General features: G+C 37.2%; 3 protein-coding genes across 9 annotated transcripts in view; 1 reads left to right on the plus strand and 2 right to left on the minus strand.

Annotated features, from left to right (window-relative positions):
- The first annotated feature begins 12 nt into the window (after positions 1-12).
- cnbpa (CCHC-type zinc finger, nucleic acid binding protein a) lies at positions 13-3,749 on the plus strand. Of its 3 annotated transcripts, none has more exons than XM_052540921.1 (5): positions 13-157; positions 1,840-1,951; positions 2,030-2,095; positions 2,199-2,397; positions 2,749-3,749. In XM_052540921.1, exons 2-5 carry the CDS (start codon positions 1,843-1,845, stop codon positions 2,864-2,866), a joined length of 492 nt encoding a protein of 163 aa, XP_052396881.1. In that variant the 5' UTR covers positions 13-157; positions 1,840-1,842; the 3' UTR covers positions 2,867-3,749. The 3 variants fall into 3 exon arrangements, with proteins under 3 accessions (XP_052396881.1, XP_052396880.1, XP_052396882.1); XM_052540920.1 differs by lacking the exon at positions 13-157 and adding an exon at positions 711-875; XM_052540922.1 differs by lacking the exon at positions 13-157 and adding an exon at positions 907-1,071.
- Positions 3,750-7,329: 3,580 nt separating this feature from the next.
- Positions 7,330-11,802, minus strand: LOC127944712 (platelet glycoprotein IX). Its single transcript, XM_052540913.1, has 2 exons — positions 11,622-11,802; positions 7,330-9,235 (listed from the first exon to the last, which is right to left on the minus strand). Exon 2 carries the CDS (start codon positions 9,232-9,234, stop codon positions 8,515-8,517), a length of 720 nt encoding a protein of 239 aa, XP_052396873.1. The 5' UTR covers position 9,235; positions 11,622-11,802; the 3' UTR covers positions 7,330-8,514.
- A 330-nt stretch (positions 11,803-12,132) lies between these two features.
- LOC127944691 (IQ motif and SEC7 domain-containing protein 1) overlaps positions 12,133-24,656 on the minus strand; it is a 92,491-nt gene continuing 79,967 nt past the window's right edge. For all 5 annotated transcript variants that reach the window (XM_052540862.1, XM_052540865.1, XM_052540864.1 and 2 more), the window contains one exon: positions 12,133-15,030. In XM_052540862.1, coding sequence (XP_052396822.1) covers positions 15,017-15,030 — 14 coding nt within the window. In that variant the 3' untranslated portion in view covers positions 12,133-15,016. The remainder of the gene's footprint in view (positions 15,031-24,656) is intronic.

Genomic DNA, 24,656 nt, shown 5'->3' on the forward strand with positions numbered 1-24,656 from the left:
TTATTCTGAAATATAATTTAAAAACATTCAGCGAGTTGCCATGTTGCTGCGTAGGTATAATTTAACGAAAAGTCATGAAAATGAACAATCATTGTCTGTTTTTCCAAAAGAATTAAGGATTGCGTGTTTGTAGCAAATAAAGGAGGCAGCGCACTCAGTAAGTACTGTATGAAGCTAAAAGTTAGAGTATTAGGACTTTGTGGATATGGATGTTGTTTTTAAAATACACCCTTTTATCGTTTTAAATGCTTAGTATGGGTTTTTAATAGGCTAACTTTACTTTAAAATTAATAATTTCATAAATTAATATGTTTGAATACTGCTCTTCTATTTATGCCCTGGCCGGAAGAGTAAGAGCCATAGACGGTAAGAGCAGTGTGTTCAGTTCAGGGCTTTGCTGAAGTCCGACCGCATACCACTCCTATTATTTTAAAAAGATTTAGCTAACGTTACTAGGTTTGACTCTAGAGAGCTGATCCTAGACCAGCGCTTAGGAAGCTACGAGCCCTGAGCGAACCGATGTGTATTTTTGGAATAGCGCACCGCCTGCTAAACGTGTTTTTTCTATTTCAGTAGTTCTCTGTGTACATTATTATAGACTGCAGAACTCGACAAAAACAGAAAGCAGAACTATAATGTTCCGTTCTGAACATTTCAACTTCTTGTTGCTGTGGGCAGGACAGTGTCTCTTTTCGATCAGTGATTGGACAGAATGGAGGGGCGTCTCCAGACACTCGATCCTCATTGGTCACCACACTCTGAATCGGGGTCTCTTATTGGCTACTGTATCTGTCGCTCAGTGGATTCATGCGCAGCGCTGAAGGGAGGAGTAAACAGCAGTGAGTCACAGCTAACAGGCTAGTGTTCCGCTATAGGTGAGTACACATATTGTCAGCGATAAGCCCACATTTCCAACGGATTTTGTCCATATTAACTCCATGATCCGCTACATATTAAATACCAGTTGTGATTATGTTAACCGCAGTGTTCGTGTGTGCATTGAGTGTGTTTAATCGCGCGTTAAGGTAGCTGAGGCCTGCAGTAGCTCGTGGCTGCGCGGGAAAGTCTCATGTAAGTGCACGTGCTCATGTGCAGTTCCAAAAATAAAACCCACAGCAACTCATGAATACACACATCGCGACAGAATAGCGATAGAGTTGAGTGTTTGTGTGAAATCTTTGTGTGAAAATGCATGATGAGGCCCAGTGTTGAGGTTCTAAGGCTGTAGAGCATTAACATGTGACTGTCCTTCAGTCATGTGTCATTTAACAGCTAACGTTATGCATCTCTAAACACATGCAGATTTCATATGCATACTCTGCTAGTGTGTCCCCGATGAAAGCAAATTAGCTTATGTACTATTATTTCCAAAGGCTGATGCGTAATCTGATTAGTACAGGTGTTAAACCATTACTGTAGGTGTTTTGGCCTTCATGAAACTTTGGTAAAAACAGTGAGTGTTTATAGTTTTTTGTTTATTTGTTTGTTTTTACTGTGAAAACCCTGTTAATTATTTGTTGTTCTTCAGCAGTAGTGTTGGTGCTAGGACACATATGCCATTTACAATAGATGCTTTCTATGAGATTGAAAAGTTTTAGATTTTATGTTTGTTTGGACAGTTGGGAAATAATCAAGTTATTAATGGGTGTCATAAATGTGCAATTCCAGTGATTGTCCCATATTGTTGTTGTTTTTTTGTGTGGACTGCATGGTATATGAATACAGTGATCACAAATATATGAACCCTTCTTTAAATGTAATAAAAATGTCACAGTGGAAATGAACCCAAATTTATGGTTCACATGAATTAAATCAGAGTTTGTGGCTTTATCTCCACAGATAATGGACATGAGTACCAGCGAGTGCTTTGGATGTGGCCGCTCTGGACACTGGATCAAGAACTGTCCTAATGCTGGTCGAGGTCGTGGCCGGGGCCGGGGACGAGGAAAGGGTAGGACTTCTTGAGTTATTTACATAGCGCTGCTTCTAGACAGATTCAGTCTAAGTATGTTGCTCTTTCTCTTCGTAGATCTGTTCTGTTACAGGTGTGGAGAGCAGGGCCACATTGCGAGAGATTGTGAACAGACTGAGGATGGTAAGATGCTCTGCCTCACTACGCTTTGATTAGTAAGAACTTAAAGATCTGTTGCATTGTTTGTAATCTACATTAATAAAACTTTTCCCTGCTTCAAATACAGCATGCTACAATTGCCACAGGAGTGGCCATATTTCCAGAGACTGCAAAGAACCCAAAAAGGAAAGAGAGCAGTGTTGCTACAACTGTGGCAAAGCCGGTCATGTGGCACGCGACTGTGACCACGCCAACGAGCAGAAGTGCTACTCCTGCGGGGGGTTTGGACACATCCAGAAGCTGTGTGACAAGGTGAAATGTTACCGGTAAGTCCAATCAGAGCTGGGCATTTAAAGAAGTTGTTCACCCCAAAATAAAAAAATATTTAATATTAATGTCCAGATTCATGGCGCATAAGTTTCTTTTCTGTGTAGTTTCTGAACACAATGCACCATGTGAGTGCGTGCTACAGATGTTTTCATTATAGGCTCTCTTGTTTTTTTTTGTTTTTTTTAAGAACCTGTGTTTCTAAAGACATAGCAACATGAATGAGAGGAAATGATACCGTTTATATTTTGGAATAAATGATTACTACTTTTTAAGACTGAAAAACAGACCTGAATGCTGGATGAAGGCTTTGAATTGAGTGGCAGACTAAAATGTGTGTTGTTTTGCAGGTGTGGTGAGATTGGTCACGTGGCAGTGCAGTGCAGCAAGGCGACTGAGGTGAACTGCTACAACTGCGGCAAGACCGGTCACCTGGCGAGAGAATGCACCATTGAAGCTTCTGCGTAACTTCTTTCCTCTGTCGCCCCTCCTTTCCTGATTGATGGTTGTTTCTCTTCTCTGAATCCTCTTCATTGGCCAAAAGCTGGCAAACAGAGGCCTTTCCCGTGCCAGTGAGCAGCTTTGAGTTTTGTTTTTCCTTTATGAAGAAAAGGGGTAAAAAAAATCATATTGCATTTAAAAGGAAATGTTGATTTAGGTAGAAGTGAAATGAATGATGCTTTGTTAAGGGACCCCTTTCCATGCCACTGGTGAAAAGATCCATTACTGGGACATCCCGCGCCACAGGGAACCTCTGGGCTCACGGAAGTGAACCTTAGATCAAATGTAAGAGAGAAGTCAGGCCAAGGCTCAATTATGGTGTTTTGTTTTCTTTTTTTTTATGGTTATACGGAGAAAAAAGCAGGCTTAAGAAAGACCATTTTCATCGCAGGAAGTCCATTATGATCTGGTGCCCACTAGCATCTCACAGCAAAGTGTGTGTGTCTACAAGGAAATGTTATATTGGTATATTTGAATTAATTTGACTTCCAGAAATCATACATTTTGAGTCGTCTTTCTTGTATTTTTTATTTTATTTAGTTTGACTTTTTTCAAAGTCATGTTTGAGGGTTCAGCAAACAGTGCTTGTTAATGCTGAATATTACGGAGTCATTTTAGTCCTTTCTACCTTAAATTATCCAGTACAATAGTGGAAGACGTGAAATCAGCAACACTTTGCAAAAAAGAATGTTTTCACAGAAATCAGATATTTTTGTACAATATCACTTGGACTACTGTTAGAATATCATTGCTTGTACTCAGTTTTTAAGTCGGAAGGAAATTGCAACTTAAGTCCTAGAACATAGATATGTAATTTTAAACTGTCAATAAAGTTGGAGGAGGATGAGGATTTTGCCTGTATTCATAATTGTTATTGCTTAGAAAAATGAAATAGTTTAGTTTATTTCAAGTGTGCGTTTGGCATTAGTTGGGGCTGAAATTTTAAAATAAACTTATATATATACTTTTTTCCCCACATTAATTTTTATTTAAAAAAAATAAATAATAATTTAAAGCAAATACACCCATAGTAGACACAGTTGGCCCAATTAATAGTCAACATGCTCTGAAAGGGTTAGTACACATTTAAACAGGTCAGAAGCAAAGAGAGACTTTTGCATCTAAAATCTTCATCAGGCTAAAACTTTAACAGTTGTTGTTGTAGACAAACTGTCTGTTCAAATTAAGAGCAAAAAAGATCTAATTGCATTGCGAATTCATGCCATTTTATCTGCTTTGCCATCCAGCAATTAGAAGTATTTCGACTGTTATTTCTAGTCATTATTGTAGTTTTTCTTTATAAAGAAAACAAATTAATGTTAAATGATTTTGATTTTTAAAATGAGTTCATAAAGTATTTTTAAATAAAGATTACATAATACATTTACATTACATTTAGTCATTTAGCAGATGCTTTTATCCAAAGTGACTTACAAATGAAGACAGTGGAGGCAATCAAAAACAACAAGAGCAATTATATATAAGTGCTATAACAAGTCTCAGTTAGCTTAAACGCAGTACACATAGCAAGGGCTTTTAAATAAAATAATTAATAGAAAGAATAGAGCAAGCTAGTGTTTTAAGCAGATTCTTGAAGATGGCTAAGGACTCAGCTGCTCGGATTGAGTTGGGGAGGTCATTCCACCAGGAGGAACATTTAATTTAAAAGTCCGTAAAAGTGACTTTGTGCTTCTTTGGGATGGCACAATCAAGCGACGTTCACTTGCAGAACGCAAGCCTCTAGAGGCACATAAGACTGAAGTAACGAATTTAGGTAAATGGGTGCAGAGCCAGTGGTAGTTTTGTAGGCAAACAGTAAAAAAGTAATTGTTTTTGCAAAAATTAACAATTATAATTTGTATATATAAACATGAATGCATGCAGGGCAAGTGGACCTCTAAACTTCCAGCAGACAAAACTTACTTAAGAGCCATGTTTACGCATTTTTCTGTTATTCTTGCAGAGATATAGCTAGTAAGATAAAGAGGGTATGGGTGATGGCACATGAAGACCTGTGGCACAAGTTTTGCATCGCTGGATGAAGAAATGATTCACGAGATCCCAAAGTATAAAAAAAATAAATGTAATCAAATTATGTAATGTCTATAACACAGAGAATTGTATTTGTGTTATTGGTTTATTAAGCAACAGAAAAATGTTTACAGGTGCAGCACTGTCTTATGGGACAAAGTATAAAAAAACATCCCATTTTTGTGAAGCAGCCAAGCAGCATTTCAGTTTTATCTACAGAAAAGTACAACTAATTCAAAATGTACAGAATTTTGAGTAGTCAAAAACTAATGAATTGATACTTCTTGTGTCTGCAGAGGTATGTTCACACTTCAGCTTTAAATATGAGGTCTTGAAAGTGTTGCATAAAAGTAAAAGAGATTGTTTTAGATACATCACAGGAATGGGCTGTACAGAGTCTTCACACAGAAACAAACGTTGCAGGACATGAACACAAAGTAATAAGCAAGCATGTCCACCATAAAGCATTATCCAATTCCTGTGGGAAAACAACATTTAGCAAAAGTCTGACATTCATCTTTGCAAAAACAGGTGCATCAAACAATATTCTTCGTTGCAGGCAAATTAAAGCAGATGATGGACTTTTTTTAAGCAGTAGAAAGTCATATATTTTTTATATATCAATGGCTTACGAAATGGCAGGTTTAGTCTGGTCTTGAGGAAATATAAAACCTCATATTGTCAGCGTTACATTTCCTAGTTTCTTAATAATATCTCCAAAACGAGCATGAACAAGGTGAACAGTAACAATTCTAGTACTGAGCCTTGTGGCACTCCATTCTGATCTTGTGATTATGACACCTCTTCATTTATTTCTACAGTCAGACAAATACATTTAATACATGCCAATGCAATTCCACTTATGCCAGCATAATTTTCAAGAAAGTGTTGTGGTCAACAGTATCAAAATGAGTGCTGAGTGAAAGAAAGTACTTCTCATTTCTTATTTGTACCATTTCTTTCTCTCCGAATCCTCTCCTTGTGTCTCAGCTCCACCGCTCTTAAATGTTGAGGGAACGATGCAAAGTAAGAAAATGAGGACGGAGGAACTAAAGGAAAGATCATTTGTACATTGGGATGTTCTTGATCACTCAAGCATCATAGGCTGAGCTCAGGGGATCTGCCCTTATGTTGTAAAAGTTTGATTAAGACATTCATAATTATTAATAAAGCAAGATGCCCTGTAGATATATGTAACTGCAAATGTAAAACAAATTAAAATTATGACAGATTTGAAGGGGGAGGAGAATTTATAAGCACATCAGGTTTCAGACTTCAGCACAGGATACACCTGTGTCTTCTCGCTTATCTTCTCACATCCAAAGGCACACGAAGAACTGGCATGTGTATATGTTTAGTCTGCCTGTTGTGTTATTCATATGAGGTCGTATACAACCCTTTGAAATACAACACAACTGCAGACTCTGAGATAGATAGGTGACTCACACACAGAGAAAGGTTGGTAAAGACAAAAATATGCAAAGAACTAGAACCTAGTTTTAAACAATTGTGCAGGGTGACCACTGTCTTGTCAATTTATCTTAAAAATTGCACCAAGGGATTGTGTGAACTTATCTTACACAATAGTCTTTTGCTGAATTTCTGTGGCATCCAATATGATATAGTATTGTGTTATTCCAGTATATACAGCATTGCCCACAAGCTAATGGGGCAGAATACAATATCACAGTGTTGTAACATTTCTTTCAACTCAGCAAGAGAAACCTTGGAAATAAACGGTTTAAAAGTTCCTGCATAATTTCCTGGCAACACCACATACTATCTAGCACATGGTTAGACCTTTTGAACCGTGTACTGGAGCATGTCAGCACAGACACAAAGACCTGTTCCGATGTCAAACACAATGTGACGTCTGTGGTGGGGTTTCAAGTGAACCAATCTTAAAGATTCAGGTTCAAGAGCATTAACATTGAACGGGTCTTTCTTAAATCAGCAGAGTTAAAGGACTTTTGTTATAGATTAAAGGCTGCTGGGTAAGTTCATCATTTGAAACAAGCTGAGTATAGTCATTTTAGTTGTTTCCTGAGATTAGTCTAAATAATATGACCATGAAACATACTATGAAACATCCTTTAATGCATGAAGTGAACACAGAATGACACTTCCAGTCCTGCTGTAATTACTTATTACTCATGTTCAGAGCGTGTTAATGCATCAGTGCATTGTGTTATAGTGTTCTAAGACTGTATTTCAATGTTTATGCTCTGAAGAAGAGGGAACAGTTTAGTCTACAGATGTATCATTTGGCCACTAGATGGCAGGAGTAGAAAAGGCTGTAGGGAAAGGAGGGCGTATGATATTCAAAAAGAAATAAACATGTTTCCATGGCAACACGTCATACTTGTCATGTGACACACAGCAGCTACGAAAACACTCTATGACAGATCAATCGCTTTTATTTAGTTTTTCCTTTTTCATTTAAAATATTCACACACTTGCTTTCCATGTCATCAACCAGGGGCACAGAAATAAAAATCCCACATGTGGGACCACACCGCTCAAAGGGTTAAAATAGATGAATTACAGTCCAATCACTCAAACCACTTCAGAAGGCAACAAATAAAAGACCATATAAAAATAATATTTAACTTTATGTTTAATACAAGTCTTGTGCATTTTTAAGTCATGCATAACAACTTGCAGATTAAAAATAAATAAATAATAATTTGCAGGCAATTGTTTCTAAAGTGATCCTCCTCAGTTTGAAGCTGGCAGTGAAGCTGAATATGAAGCTAGACCTGAAGCTGAAACCAGCGTAGTCTCTAGTAACTCTTTAAAAAAAAGAAAGGTTTAAAAAAAGTGTGTAATATCAAAAAGCAAGTATAGTTTCCAATAATTGCACCCCTTATTATTGATTGCATATCTGTTTCTATTTATTTCCTTATTTTTATTATTATGCTGTTTTCTGTCTCTAAAAATAAAAACATATAATGTGAACACTGAGTATTGTACCTGTTTTTTTGAGTAGCCTACATTGTGATATGTCCCATCTATTCATATTTTAGTATCATTGATTAATAGAGCTTTTATTAATATGCTGAATGAGTTGAATTACAAAATATAAATGTAAGTTTTAATTTAAAGTTAAACTTGATTATTATTATTATTTAATATGTCTTAGTTTTATAGTTTTAAAAACTATATAATATGTATATGGTTTTTATTCATTTTTATTTCGGTTTAAATCTGAATTAGGTAATCAGAAGAAGTGTGTTGCATTTGAAAAACTGGCACAAAAGTAAAACAGATTACCTGATCCAATATAGCAGAACTGGGATTTCCAAATCTAGAGCATTCTGATCTGGATCTAACTTTTTTAACAAGTGGGCCCTGGTGAGAAGCACCGTGTCCCAAAGAAAGCCTCACTTGCCTCACTGACTGTTGTATTTATTTATTTATTTATTTCTTAACACAATATAATAACTAAAATACAATTTAGAAAGCAAAATATAAATGTATCTGGCAAGATTTATAATTTCCTAATATCAAGTCACATCCATGTTACATATCATGAAAGCATATTATTACACACAATTAAAGAGGTAAGAACACGGTTCAGTTCTTCACGGTACTTTAATCTTAATGTTGTGTTGTTTGTGCAGGATGTCCAGTATCTGAGGGAGGATGTCCATGTTGAGTAAAGGCTTGTCCATGTCACCGGTCCCTGTGCTCAGTGACCCGATACTGCACCTCATCCTCACTCGGTGTTTGGGTTTGAGCGATCGAAGAGATTCTGCCTCAAATCCCCGGTGTCTCTCATCAATTCCCAGAATAAACGTAGAGTTTCTTGCTAGCTGCAGGCACCACAGCAGCAGACCAATGAGAAAGCAAAGCATGACGCATAGGATGACATTATAAACCCACTCAAAGCAGTGATCAGAGACACAGGATGTGACATCAGCATCAGTGAGCTCATGGATGGACCTCTGGGCCAGTTCTGTAGGACTGGCACACACCGGCATCACAGAGACAGCTTTATTCCTCTGTAGCCATTGTCTTAAGTACTGGATGCTGCAGTCGCAGTGGAAGGGGTTCCCGGATAAATTGACCCGCTGCAGGTGGTGGAGCCGGTCTAAATGCCCTGGAGTTACGGTGGTCAGGAGGTTATTCTGCAGCAGGAGTTCAGTGGTTTCTTCAGGAAGATGAGGGATGCTTCTCAGGTCCTGCGAGCTGCAGTCCACCCTCAGACCTCGGGACGGTAGAGTCTTGCACCCGCAGGACTGGCAACTAACATGTGCAAAGACTGAGCACAAGAGAAGAGTCAACCCTGAATTAACGAGCATCCTGTGTGTGAGAAAACAATTATTTTAGCACGTATTCAGGGGCAGGGAGTTATAAGTACCTCTTTTATTTCTAGTAATTATGCATTAAAAATCTGAAGCCTGAATAGAATCAGTCTGTTGTCTTCTTGTTACATAACCTCTAATTATTTTGGCAGTGGAAAAGAGGTAACATAGATGCTCTCAGCATCAGAAAGGCTTGTCTGTCTGTGCTATATTTGTGTATCTAAAGTGAAATTAAACAAGTACAAAGAATGTTCCTGATTAAGTGTACGTTGAACTCAATCAACAGCATATGTGATGAGTTCTCCTCCCAAATCTATTGAGCACAGCAGCATGATAGGGCATGACAGAGCTTACCTGGAGCCGCTACAGTAAGCCTACCGTAATGATTTTAATTGGGGGGTGGGGGGGGGGGGCATATGACATTTCTAAAAAACAACATTACGTTGCGTATTTGGTGTAATGCAGTGTGTTTATATGGTTTATGGTTTCTGAAACACGTCGATGTTTACAAAGCTCATCGGTCTGAAAAGTGGGGTTTGCTCTGATTGGTCAGCTATCCAGTGCATTGTGATTGGCTGAATACCTCAAGCATGTGACACTGATGCCGTGTGATGATGCAAAACCAATAAAACCCATTACAAACAAAGCATTTGTTGAATCCAGTGGGGAGATAATTACAGATTATAATGAATTATAATGTCTTTTTACATGTTGCGTATAACAATGTGTAAACATAAAACCATGTATGCATTTGTGATCGGAGAAATGACAAGCAACAAACACTGCTACACTGCTCAAAACTCACGTTTGAATCATCAGTGGCAAATCCTTTATTTGTCAGAACACCGGCATTGTAGGCTACTCTCTCAGGAAACAGTCCTCGTCCTTCGTAAAATGTGCTGAACACATCTGAATATTTGGGTTGAACTGTTCTGGAACAGTGTTGTTAATACAACTTAACCACTGACTTCTAGTTGTGTCCTCTTTCGGAAGAACAAAGTAGTTTCGTCTCTACGACATGAAGGCAGCAGCAAAAAAACTAAAGCAAGAATAAGAATAACACCTTCTTTCTTTGCATGAACATTTGGGTGCACGTAATGCAAATCTACCCACATCATGTAGACATGTGGGAGCGTGTTTAAACGAGGCATTTTAGGAGGACATGATGAGTCTTAACTTTTATAAAGAATATCTCTTTGGGTTTGAGACTTTAGTCTTTGCAACTTTAGGGATCTTATCTATTCACTAACAGCTTGTAAAACTTGAAATTGGATCATATGACCCTTTCAACTATAATACCTCCTAAGAATCCTAAGCCACTTTTTTTTCTCAAATTCTAAGGCAACATCAGAGTAATGTTGATAAATAGCATACATAAATAAAGATTGCTAATAAAATAATTTAAAGTAGTAAAATAGGGCATTTTGTGTATTATTATGCGTATAAATTGCACTGTAAGCTTAAATAGACGCTAAGTTGGTCAACCGAATTTGTACTTTTTTAATTTATACTTTAATAGGGTACTGCTAAGTCCTTGTCCTATAGAAATCGCCATATAGCTAAACTCCAGGAAAGTGGCTCTTCAGGAGAAGGATATTTTCTACAGAACACCCCTGTATTAGGTGATTAAAACTTGAACCAAAACTAGTATGCAAAGGTCTAGTCTCTTGATCGAATCGGTCAAACAGGTTTGCAAAAAGGTCTGAAAAAGTTTGATACTTTCCCTCATGCAGTCTGAGTCCTTTAAAGACTTTGTTCACATTGTAGTGGATATAGGACAAGAAAACAAAAGAGCTGGGTGAGGTGGATTTTTACCCACAATGTAGGAGACAAAACTTGCATATGATTTCTAAATGTGTCGAGGACAGCTCTTTGTGTAAGCAGCTTGTGATTTATAGCCAACATTGTAGAGACAAGCTTAATAAGCTATTTTAATAAAGTTATTTTTACTATACTGTATGTACACAACTGAAAAGACAATAAACACTGTAACTGTAGAATGAAATGCAGAAGTTTATCAAAAAGTAAACGGTTTTCATAGATAAAAATGTATAACTAGATGTTCACCCTCAGTTTGTTTCTGTTTCATTAGGAAATCTGTCAACAGTTTGAGGAAAACTGTTCATCATGTCAGTAGCATTTTGGATTCTACCAGAGAGAAGGATAGTTTGGATAAAGTCTTAAAATAACTCAAGACAACAGGCAGACCTCTGAGCAGAAATGCCTGATTCAACATTATACAAAAAGTTTGTAGTTCCAAACTTTTTTTATTAGAGTACTTTCTTGTTGTGTACATACAGGGACCACACAACGTGCAACTTCAGTCACACTTAAAATATCTGCATTCTCTTCAGTTCTGTTTGGATAATGGATGTAAGACTTACCTTAAAGCATGTGATTGAAAGCAGCTGTGTAATATGTGTAATAATCATCCTGGCTTTAGGCTGAGAAGTACATCCACAAGTGTTTTTTCTTGCAAATGCTTCTTGAATCAGGCATCACTGGCACTGTAAACCATAAACGTCTGATAATGTCTTTCCTCTGATGTTTGTACTGAGCAGTGAGAGCTCCAGGAGCATGCTGGGTCATGTGATCATCACAGGGCTGGCCCGTGTGAGCAGAGGATAAGACTATCTGCAAACACCATGTTTATATCTGGAGCTGAGATGAGTGCGAAAATATAGAAAATGAAATAACTTGCTCCATGATGAATTACCAATATTTAGCCTGCAGTGCATACATGCCACCAAAATGAAAGACTCAAACCCAAAACATGCACTCAATCAAAAACAAATTTAAATGTGAAAACAATAGACTACTGATTTTTTTTCTCTGGAAAACTTAAATAAACTTGGACTTATCTAATAATAATAATAATAAACTCAGTCTACTACGTGTATTATATATTCACTTTATTTTATGTTCTGAATGTCGTCACTGTACACTGACATAGATAGCCATTACCTAAAAACACAAGCATTCTCTGTTCTACAACAACAAAATTAAACAATGCCGCTTTTCCATTCCTCCGAGCGGTTGATTGGGACAGTGTGATAGCAGCCTGTGAGGAGAGAAACATCCAGTAAAACAGACGGGGACACACCTCTCATATAAATGCAGTCAGGATACTGTACACACTATATACACAATGGTTCAGCTTGGTCCCCTAATATATTTATTACTGCTCAGATGTGTCTTTACAAGGGCCAATAGTGCGACATGGATGAGCTGCATTATCTGCAGTAACACACCACAGTACAGAACAGGTCGAGCACCAGAAATGCTGCTAAGATGAAACACGAGGGAGAGAATAAAAAATATACAGAATTATAAGAAAGAGAGGTAAAGTCAAATAAAAGAGTTAAGGCTGAGTGTTGATCAGCTCATGGTGGACAAAAAAAAAAAATGCATTTGAACCTTCAGTGCATTTTTGGGGTATTATTTATTATTAATATTTTATGCAGAAAGAAAATCTTTGGAAAGTGTTAAAGATCTTTTTTTTTATCTTAAAGTCAACATAAATCAACATTCACAAACACATTTTATTTCCTTAATTGAGAGCAAAATACGATATTAAACGTAAAAAATGTAAGGCAGGATTTTCTCGTATCCACCAGGAATTGATCAGATTGTTAAAAAATGACATGTTATTGAAGGAGCCGGGTTGAGAAATAAGAGGGCGTGTTTATTTCAAGCAAAACTTTTCAGTAAGAAGACTATTTATTTCTTTGAATTAATGTGCACCAATGAATTGTGCACAATGAGACCAGCAATGTGTTAAGAAAGCATAGGATCAGTTTAATCCGTTTTCATGTTGGCTTTAGTACATCAGAATTAACATTGCACTGAATATATGTGATATGTTGAAAAGAAAACCTACCGCTTTGGTTTGGGTTCATGAAGATATGCTCCGTAGCAAAGATTACAACATTTTGATAATGAAAAATAAGGAAAACGTATTCTTCAAATTTCAGCTTATATATCTGATCAGAATGCATCTTTACAACAATCATTTTCATTTTTCCTGACTTCACAGATCAAAAGTTAATTTCTAGATATGCATTACACATACAGATGCTTGCATAATATCGAAGAAACTATCTCCTGGTTGTTTAAAAGTTAAAAAAAGAAAATTACTTTTTACATGATTGCACTTCATTGCCATGGTAACACTGGTGTATTTTCAATAATAAATAAACACCCAAGAACAACATCAACAACAAATCACAGTTAAAGCCTAGCTGATCACTTTGACATTTCATTCGATGTAAAAACACTAGTTCGATGAGAATCTCTACGCCACTATGATGAAGTAATAGTAAAGATGCTCCGGACATATCCATGTCATCATGACAAACATATTGCACTTAAAAACAAACAAGAACAATCCATAAAATATAGAAAAATAATTCTGTCACTGGCCCTCAGATGTCCAGGAATTTCCTCCAAAGGAAAAGAAAAATATGAAAATAATAATAATAATAAAATCTGAATAATTTCTTTAAAAAACAAATTATTCCAGACATGCAAACATATTTAAACATCTCTGTAAGATTCATATAATGCTGTACAATTTCACTGTAGTTGAGCAGTTCAAAGTGCCACATGATACTGCATTTGTGCTTCAGAATCACCTCATAATAGATCACAATGGAAGCTTTCTAGTAGAATACGTCTTTAAATATAACCTCTGTTCAAACTGGCCAAGTTCTCAAAAGTTGTGAATACATCTTTTACAGTCTCCTATAACATCGCTTACAATGGTTTCAGTTACACTACTGTTCTACACATGAAACATCGTGGGTGCAATGGGCATTGGCACGTTCATTAATGATTATTAAGACAACATGTAGAGCTGTCATCTACCACTAATACAGCATTAGAACATCTACTCTCTCATTCGGCTAGTTTGAATGAACGGGAATACAGGCAAACCTACTACTCTGTTGTGTGTTTTTATAAATATTATAATAAATAAATGAAAAGTCATATCTATATTTAGGACCATTAAGATTTTTTTTGCTGATAATAAGCAAAATTAAACACACTTCTCATAAAAATAAATAAATAAAATAATTATAATAATTATACAAATAATTGGAGTTTGGATTCATGTAAAAATATTTATGTGGCATGGCTGCTGGCTTTAATGTAAGCTAATATTAACTGACAAATTGTTGTTTTATTATGCTTTCCAAGAACAGACTTAAAACTATTGGATAATAATAATGATAATAATAATAATAATGCTGATATTATTATTATTATTATTCCTATTACTATTAAAACTTTAAAATGCATTACAGTAAGACAAAATGTGTTATGAAAACTACGTTACAATGCAATATTTCTTAATGGTCCTTGGTATAATTTATGCAAATGATAAATTCTTGTCAGAATGCTAATCTTGTGAAATTCACCCGTAGGCAGAATGCAATAAGTGTGAGTGACATCAAAGACAGATGCAGTTTTTGCAGTGTTGGGACTGGCTGGTATGGCTCTGGTACGGTTGTGTCTGTTTAAAGCTCACACCCATGCTGAAAGCATAAGGCTTGTGTTTGGTGATCATGTGCTGTTCTCTGTGTCGGGGCTGATGGTTATGCACAGCGAGTGTGAAAGCTGTATGAAGAGGTACAGGCCGCGTTGGCTGTGTGCTAGTGGGGAGTGGTGCTACAGCGGAGGATTCGTGACTGCTGTCGAAAAGTGACCCAAGGAGGGAGGAGGAGGAGATTGCACCGCCTTTTAGGAACAGATGCTCCTCTGACGCAGAGGAGGACTGCTAAAGATGGAGCCCTGTGAAGAGAGATGTGTTTAAAGTCATTCATCTTACACTTTAAGTTAGTTAGTGAAGTAAATACAGACATGTCAATGACTGCCTCCTTTTACAGAAAAACGTTGCTTTCCTATTTTCAATTTCTCTGTAGGTTTTAAAAAAATAATTGATGAAAAGTTGCCTGTTATATCAGTCACTTAAATGGTGTTTTAGCAGCTCTAAATCTGGTCAGGAGTTGGGATCAACCTTCAAAGCATGAACAGAATCATGCCAATTTATTGAGACGGTCTTCGCTGCAGGCTGTAGCCATAGTGAATCCAAGTGCTGTGCATTAGTGCTGGTATTACATTGTTGCACCTTTTTTTATTTTGTAAATTAACACACACAACATCTATAAAATGCATCATTCCTGTGAGAGCTAAAAAGAAATGTTGTGTGCGGTTGCAAAACCCTTTAGAATGTTTATAAATGTATATAACATACATGCGCTCTGTTTTTTCTATGGTACTTTTTAAATGAATGGAAAAACACTCCAGACAATTATGTGAGACCGTGGTCCGCATGAACCCAATTTAGTGGAAGACTCAAATCTGGCTCTTTTTTGCAAGGGTGGCTTCTCTGTTTAGGAAATCTTGTCTTGTCCCTCTTCAAAAGTGAAACATCTTCAACGGTTTTGTTTCTTTATCTTTGATAATTACATTGTTTGATTACCAATGTTAGATATTTTAAATGGACAAGGTAAGAAGATATAAGCAGCAATCCAGTATGAATGAGTAATCCCCATTTGACTCAGTCTTTAATAGGTCAAATCAGCATGATCTGATGAGACTTGTAGGGAGACCAGGGATTTGATTAAAAAAAGAGCAATTTGTGGATTTTTTTTTTTTTTTCAAAAAACACAAAAAAACAAGTTTCACTATGTCTGTATTGTGTGAGGTTCATCAACCATCTAACAGACACAAGTGAAAAAGGCCCTTTAAAAAAATAACTAAAATAACAGACTTTCATGAACATACAGAAGCCATCATCAGACTGTTGATGATGTTACAGACCATTTCCTTGTATCGTGCATGCTGCGTATAACTGATATTAACTATATGTCTCAGCGATACCGTCTGGGCAGAACTATTGTTCCAGCCACCAAAGAAAGATACGCAAATAACCTGCCTGATCTATCTCAACTGCTATTTGTACCCAAAAATACACATGAATTAGACGAAATTACTGACAACATGGGCACTATTTTCTCTAATACATTAGAAGCTGTTGCCCCAATCAAATTGAAAAAAGTTAGAGAAAAACGTACTGTACCATGGTATAACAGTAATACTCACTCTCTCAAGAAAGTAACTCGTAGTCTTGAATGCAAATGGAGAAAAACTAACTTAGAAGTTTTTAGAATTGCATGGAAAAACAGTATGTCCAGCTATAGACAGGCTCTAAAAACTGCTAGGGCAGAGCATATACACAAACTCATTGAAAATAACCAAAACAATCCAAGGTTTTTATTTAGCACAGTGGCTAAATTAACAAATTACCAGACGCCACCTGATTCAAATATTCCACCAACGTTTAATATTAATGATTTCATGAATGTCTTCACTGATAAAATAGATAACATTAGAAATACAATAGCGAATGTAGATTCTACAGCGTTTAATACTTCAGTCTGATCCATCGCACCCAAAGATAAACTGCAGTGCTTTACAACCATAGGACAGGAAGAGCTAAATAAACTTATCACTGTATCTAAACCAACAACATGTTTATTAGATCCTGTACCCACTAAATTACTGAAAGAGCTGTTACCTGTATCCGAAGAACCGCTTCTCAATATCATAAACTCGTCGTTATCTTTAGGACACGTCCCAAAACCATTCAAGTTGGCCGTTATCAAGCCTCTTATTAAGAAACCAAAACTAGATCCTAGTGTACTGGCAAATTATAGGCCTATTTCAAATCTTCCATTTATGTCTAAAATTTTAGAAAAAGTTGTGTCTGCTCAATTGAGCACCTTCCTGCATAAAAATGATCTGTATGAAGAATTTCAGTCAGGTTTCAGGCCCCACCATAGCACAGAAACTGCACTTGTTAAAATTACAAATGACCTGCTCCTTGCGTCAGATCAAGGCTGCATCTCATTTTCTAGCCTTACTTGATCTTAGTGCTGCGTTCGACACCATAGATCATGACATACTCATAGATCGATTACAAAACTATACAGGTATTCAAGGGCAGGCTCTAAGATGGTTTAGATCCTACCTGTCCGATCGCTACCATTTTGTTTACTTAAATGGGGAGTCATCTCATTTATCATCAGTAAAATATGGAGTGCCACAAGGATCCGTCCTAGGTCCCCTTCTATTTTCAATATATATGTTGCCCCTTGGTAATATTATTAGAAAATACGGAATTAGCTTCCACTGTTATGCTGATGATACTCAGCTATATATCTCAACGAGACCAGATGAAACTTCCCAATTATCTAAGCTAACAGAGTGTGTTAAAAATGTAAAAGATTGGATGACAAATAATTTTCTCCAATTAAATTCAGATAAGACAGAGATACTAATTATTGGACCAAAAAACACTACACAGAATCTTGTAGATTACAATCTGCAACTAGACGGATGTACTGTTACTTCCTCTACAGTCAGAAATCTGGGTGTTATATTAGACAGCAATTTGTCTTTTGAAAATCATATTTCCAATGTTACAAAAACTGCATTCTTCCATCTTAGAAACATTGACAAGCTACGAAACATGTTATCTGTTTCTGATGCAGAAAAGCTAGTTCATGCATTCATGACCTCTAGACTGGACTATTGTAATGCACTTCTAGGTGGTTGTCCTGCTTCGTCAATAAACAAGCTACAGGTAGTCCAAAATGCAGCAGCTAGAGTCCTTACCAGGTCAAGAAAATATGATCATATTACCCCAATTTTACAGTCTCTGCACTGGCTACCTATTAAGTTCCGTATCAGTTACAAATTATCATTACTTACCTATAAGGCCCTAAATGGTTTAGCTCCTGCGTACCTAACTAGCCTTCTACCACGTTACAACCCATCACGCACCCTAAGGTCACAAAACGCTGGACTTTTGGTCGTTCCTAGGATAGCAAAGTCCACTAAAGGAGGTAGAGCTTTCTCACATTTGGCTCCCAAACTCTGGAATAGCTTTCCTGATAATGTTCGGGGTTCAGACACACTCTCTCTGTTTAAATCTAGATTAAAAACACATCTCTTTCGCCAAGCATTCGAATAATGTATCTTTTTAATTGTGAGTGTAGTTGCATCTGATCAAAGGTGCATTTTTATTCATTAGCTCGGGTTAAACTAATTTTACTTTGTTGGATCAGCAGCTATGCTAATGATGTCTGTATTTTGTTTCTATGTTTCGCGTAACTAGGATTAACTCAAGTTCCAGTCTGGATCCAGAACACCTGAGAAGAGATGATGCTGACCCTCAGAGGACCTCAGATGATGCTAACCCTGAATCAACAAACAGAACTAACAATTATTGCTAAATGTGTGACTGAATCATATAATAACTTAATTAATAATATTGATAGTTCATCGTCTAGCTGACTACGTCTTGTATTATTATTATTATTTTTATTTTTTCTAAAATCCTGTCAAATGTGCACAAACTACTAGCTACTACTAAATATTGTAGAAACATAATTTTCTGTAAAGTTGCTTTGTAACGATTTGTTTTGTAAAAAGCACTATACAAATAAACTTGAATTGAATTGAATTGAACTGTTTGAAAAAAACATGCATGCTTAAAAATAGGCACCTGGTCTTTCTGAGCACCTACACTCACAGACAAGCACCAGTAGGTGAGCAGTTCATGCAGGTGGGCAGGTTAGGCATCAATAAATATATTAGATAAAGAAGAGAATGGACCATTTAAACCCATGAAGCACAGAAGGTGCAAAGAAATGTGCATTACACATTATCAAATCAAATAATTCCCTCCCACTGTCTACTTTTAAACTGCTGTCTAGAGGTCCTGCACTGGTACAGCGCCCATGCTTGCCTGCCCCAGACATGCAGTAGCATTAGAGATCACACCTGTAACATCCCTCTACTCTAAACTGGTGAAAAACACAGCAAGCTGAGACTTTCAGAACTTTCTGGATCATTATCCAAAGTAACTGACTGCCAGGTTGCTGTGTTTATTCCATCTGTGCATGCTGCCTTTCACGAGCCATTTTAGCAAATACACACAAGCCAAGGCACATGGTGCTCACAAATACTTGGATAAATAAAATGTAAGACTGAAAGATCAGTTTCAATACAATATAAACACAGCAGACTTTTAGTGATGACCTGGAAAAATAACATTTATTTATTTATTGTTTTTTATTTTATTTTTTTTTAAGTGAGAGACAGAAAGGAGGACAGGACCAGGAAAGGTCCACAGACCTCATTCTTGAATGATCTGTTTGAACAAATCTTTAATGTGACTCTGAACAAACGAGTCGTCTCGGGAGTGATTCGTTCACTCGGGCATGCGCGACATCCTATGAGTTCTGTACTGTTAGAACCTTTGGGTTCATCACATGACAACCCCATAGCTTTACCTATGCAGTCTGACCCGGAAAGAGACTTAATAATAATAACCAACTCTATTACCTTTGTCACCACATTCAGTGTTATATAAAGAACTGTCATGACTGAAATTCACACATTTATATACGGTAAGAAAAAAAAGCTAAAATTTGAAACCAAAAACGCATCAAGTAAGAGTAAGAGTAAATAATAATTATAATAATGATGATGATGATGGTAATAATAATAATAATAATAATAATAACTATGCACTCATTTGTAAATGATTAATTAATGTCTCTATCCAATGCTGTCACATCACGTGACAAAAGAATGTTTCGAAAGATAAACTATTCAAGGTAACACTTTAGAATAAGGTTCCATTAGTTAATGTTAGTTAATGTATTAATTAACATGAACAAACAATGAATAATGAAAGTGAAAGTGAAAGTGAAAGTGAAGTGACATTCAGCCAAGTATGGTGACCCATACTCAGAATTTGTGCTCTGCATTTAACCCATCCGAAATGCACACACACAGAGCAGTGAACACACACACACTGTGAATACACACCCGGAGCAGTGGGCAGCCATTTATGCTGCGGCGCCCGGGGAGCAGTTGGGGGTTCGATGCCTTGCTCAAGGGCACCTAAGTCGTGGTATTGAAGGTGGAGAGAGAGCTGTTCATGCACTACCCCCACCCACAATTCCGTCCGGCCCGAGACTAGAACTCACAACCCTTCGATTGGGAGTCCAACCCTCTAACCATTAGGCCACGACTTCCCCACAATAAATGTATTACAGTAATAATACATTTATTACTGTATTTATTCATCTTCGTTAATGTTAGTTAATGAAAATACAGTTATTCATTGTTAGTTCATGGTAATTCACAGTGCATTAACTAATGTTAACTAGCACAACTTTTGATTTAAATAATGCATTAGTAAATGTTGAAATTAACATGAACTTAGACTTATAAATGCTGTAGAAGGATTGTTCTTGCTTAGTTCATGTTAACGAAAGTAGTTAACTAACATTAACTAATGGAACCTTATTCTAAAGTGTTACCCTATTCAATTCTCATTCCAGCTCAGACTTCATTGGTTAAGCTTATGGGGCTGTCAGGTGGTAAACAAATGACTCAAACCCGAAGACTTGTCAGATAAGAGGTGAGGTGAGCTCATCATAGGCTAAAGACCAAAGTAAATAACTAATAAATCTTTTCTGTTTCTTATAGCATTATAGTTTTGTATGGTTTGTAGTGTGATAAACGTTTGTGTAAGTACTAGACGTGTTAGGGAAGTAACACGTAACATTTTAATTAAATTTTGCTAAACGAAATTACTCGAAAAATGATTCTTTCATTTTGCTGAATGAGACTCAAAGGACAGAGACTTGAAACGCCCAAAGTGCAATTGTGTTATATTATGGCACTGCCCACAAAGCTATTGGTACTGACAGCTCCTCTGCGTTTTCTTTCTGTTTGCCTGCTTTTGCATGTAGTTTCCTTGTTTGGTAATTAGTTCCTTCTCACCTGCCGTTTTACCTTAATTATGTTCCTGTTATACAAAGCCGATTCCAAAGAAGTTGGGACACTGTACAAATTGTGAATAAAAACAGAATGCAATGATGTGGAAGTTTATAATTTTAATATTTTATTCAGAACAAAACAGATTACATATCAAATGTTTAAACTGAGAAAATGTATAATTTTAAGGGAAAAGTTTATTTTAAATTTCATGGCATTAACACATCTCAAAAAACTTTGGACAAGTCCATGTTTCCCACTGTGTGTCATCCCCTCTTCTTTTTATAACAGTCTGCAAACGTCCGGGGACTGAGGAGACAAGTTGCTCAAGTTTAGGAATAGGAATGTTGTCCCATTCTTGTCTAATACAGGCTTCTAGTTGCTCAACTGTCTTAGGTCTTCTTTGTCCCATCTTCCTCTTTATTATGCGCCAAATGTTTTCTATGGTTGAAAGATCTGGTCTACAGACTGGCCATTTCAGTACTGGATCCTTCTTCTAGGCAACCATGATGTTGTAATTGATGCAGTATGTGGTCTGGCATTGTCATGTTGGGAAATGCAAGGTCTTCCCTGAAAGAGACGACGTCTGGATGGGAGCATATGTTTTTCCAGAACTTGGATATACATTTCAGCATTGATGGTGCCTTTCCAGATGTGTAAGCTGTCCATGCCACACTTACTCATGCAACCCCATACCATCAGAGATGCAGGCTTCTGAACTGAGCGCTGAAAACACCTTGGGTTGTCCTTGTCCTCTTAAGTCCGGATGACATGGGATCCCAGTTTTCCAAAAATAACTTAAAATTTTGATTCATCTGACCACAGAACAGTTTTCTACTTTGCCACAGTCCATTTTAAATGAGCATTGGCCCGGAGAAAACGCCTGCGCTTCTGGATCATGTTTAGATATGGCTTTTTTTTTTTACCTGTAGAGCTTTAGTCAGCAACGGCAAATGGCACGGTGGATTGTTTTCACCGACAATGTTTTCTGGAAGTATTCCTGAGCATGTGTTGTGATTTCCATTACAGTATCATTCCTGTATGTGATGCAGTGCTAAGAGCTGAAGACCATGGGCATCCAGTATGGTTTTCTGGCCTTGACCCTTACGCACAGAGATTGTTCCAGATTCTCTGAATCTTTGGATGATATTATGCACTGTAGATGATGATAACTTCAAACTCTTTGCAATTTTTCTCTGAGAAACTCCTTTCTGATATTGCTCTACTATTTTTCGCCGCAGCATTGGGGGAATAGTTGATCCTCTGCCCATCTTGACTTCTGAGAGACACTGCCACTCTGAGAGGCTCTTTTTATCCCCAATCATGTTGCCAATTGACCTAATTAGTTGCAAATTGGTCTTCCAGTTGTTCCTTATATGTACATTTAACATTTCAGGCCTCTTATTGCTACCTGTTCCAACTTTTTTGGAATGTGTAGCACTTTCAACATTTGATATGTTATCTATATTCTATTGTGAATAAAATATAAAAGTTTATGAGATTTGTATTATTACATTCCTTTTTTACTCACAATTTGTACAGTGTCAAAACTTTTTTTGGAATTAGGGTAGTATAAACCCTGTTTCCTCAGTTCCTTGTCTGTCCTCATCTACTGTATATTTTGTGTGGCTGTGTTTCCCAGTGATTCTCCAGAGTGCTCCATGTTGGATTTTTGATCTAAGTCAGTTTTCTTTTGCAATTTCCTGTGTTCCTGAACTTCTTCACAGCTACTGAACATGATATAAGAATGGACTCAGATGGAGTTGCAGTGTTTTTTCACTATTTAAATATGGACCTGCCAGCCGTTCAGTTGCTCTGCTTGGACCAGTGGGATCATCCACCTGGACGACCATACCTGGGATTTATCAATCTGTTGTGCCTGACTCGCTTCCCAGACTGCTTGATGTGTGTCTTTTTTTCCATGCCTTAGTGAGTGGTCAGAGGCCCATTTTCCAGTGGACTGAAATAGGTAATATTACTCCACTTTTGTGTAGTGGGTGCTGGTGAACAAGGGACTGGCCATTACCAACAGTCCCACTCTCGATCCAGAGCTGAGCCATCGCCATCACCCTACTACACATAACATTTGCCCACTGCAGATGGAGATCCCAAGCCTGCCGCTATACACAACTGAACCATGTTACTGGACTTGCCATCTTCCCAAAGCCTGAGCCTCGCGAAACTTCTGACCAGGTGCATAAAGTCGGCAACATCGTCCGTCATTGTGGGAGTCCTTGTTGAATTTGAGGGTATGGAAAAGTGAAGTGGACAGTGAAGGACGACATTCAAATAAAGACTTTAATAATAAAATAAACACAAAACAGTGCGACAGCCCCTCGTGGACGACTGTCGCTCACAAATATAAAACCTAACACAAAATAAATACCAGGCCTGGTCCTCTCTTGTCCTTCACTGTCGTCGCTCCTCTTTTGTATCCATCCAGTCTCCTCCATGGGACGAGAGACTGGTGATTGGAGCAGGTGTTGCTCATTTCCCAATCACTCCACCGGCATTACTCCGTTCCCACGGCTCTTGGCCCCACCCCACTCGTTACACCCCTGTTTCTTTCATCTCCATCGTTTGTCCCCATGGTGTCAAGAGCATTTCCACCATGACAAGATTACTGGAGCCCCCCATGAGAGTTAAGGAATCCCCAACAAGAAGAAGGGTTCACAGATAAAGCCTGCAAATCTTCAATCCTTTTGGGAAATATAAGGACCACTAACAAAACTCCTTCTGACTCTAATGACTCAAACGGAGAATGCATCAAACCTTTGAACACTAAAGAGGATTCCCAAGATGTAAAAAACAAAGCTGGAAATGCCTTAGCTGTCTAATCTTAAAACAGGAGACAAGTGAGTGTCTCCCCAAAGAAACACCATTAACAGGTACATACTGAGCAGCAACACCCTCTACACACATCTTATACAAATGTGATTTAAGCCACACCTGCATAAAATACACTTCCCAAGGAGTGTCATCACTGAATCAAAAGGCAAAAGTCGAAATGGATCTTCCTTGATTCTTCCCGGACTCTCATAAAAATAGCTGGAAGCAGGTGTATTACCGAGAAATGAGCAGTTTTATATTAAATTATTTACAATGGAATGTAATTTAATTAAATTCAAAGATGTTAAAACAATTACTTTTTAAATAGTGGAGGCACAAGAAGAAAACAACATGTATATTTACAATATTTTTGAGTTAAATCCCTAACTACCTGCTTTTTTCACAATTTCACAAACCCTACATATCTCAAACCCTTAAATGACTGTAAAAAAAGTGATAATTTAAACAACTTTACAGCTCAAATAAAGCTTTTATAAAATTATTTCTGCTTTTAAAACCTATTATTAATCAATATTACACCACAAATGCTGTTCAACTGAACTGAACCCAGAATATTCTTTTAATAACACCTCATTTGAGCAGGACACCATTCTAACACTGCCATGATCAAATATTACTTGTGGATAACGATTCAGAATATAAACCCTGGACCTATTCACACCACGAATTAACATTTGTGTGCCATCAATTTTTTTCTCTTCGTTCTG

The sequence above is a fragment of the Carassius gibelio genome, chromosome A23 (assembly GCF_023724105.1).
Source record: "Carassius gibelio isolate Cgi1373 ecotype wild population from Czech Republic chromosome A23, carGib1.2-hapl.c, whole genome shotgun sequence".
In the NCBI taxonomy this organism is placed as follows: Eukaryota; Metazoa; Chordata; class Actinopteri; order Cypriniformes; family Cyprinidae; genus Carassius; species Carassius gibelio.

Coding starts and splice junctions, on each gene's coding strand:
- cnbpa (XM_052540921.1), top strand. CDS start 1,843: ATGGACATGAGTACCAGCGAGTGCTTTGGATGTGGCCGCTCTGGACAC. Junction 1,952..2,029: donor GGGCCGGGGACGAGGAAAGG/GTAGGACTTCTT, acceptor TTCTCTTCGTAG/ATCTGTTCTGTTACAGGTGT. Junction 2,096..2,198: donor TTGTGAACAGACTGAGGATG/GTAAGATGCTCT, acceptor CTTCAAATACAG/CATGCTACAATTGCCACAGG.
- LOC127944712 (XM_052540913.1), bottom strand. CDS start 9,234: ATGCTCGTTAATTCAGGGTTGACTCTTCTCTTGTGCTCAGTCTTTGCA.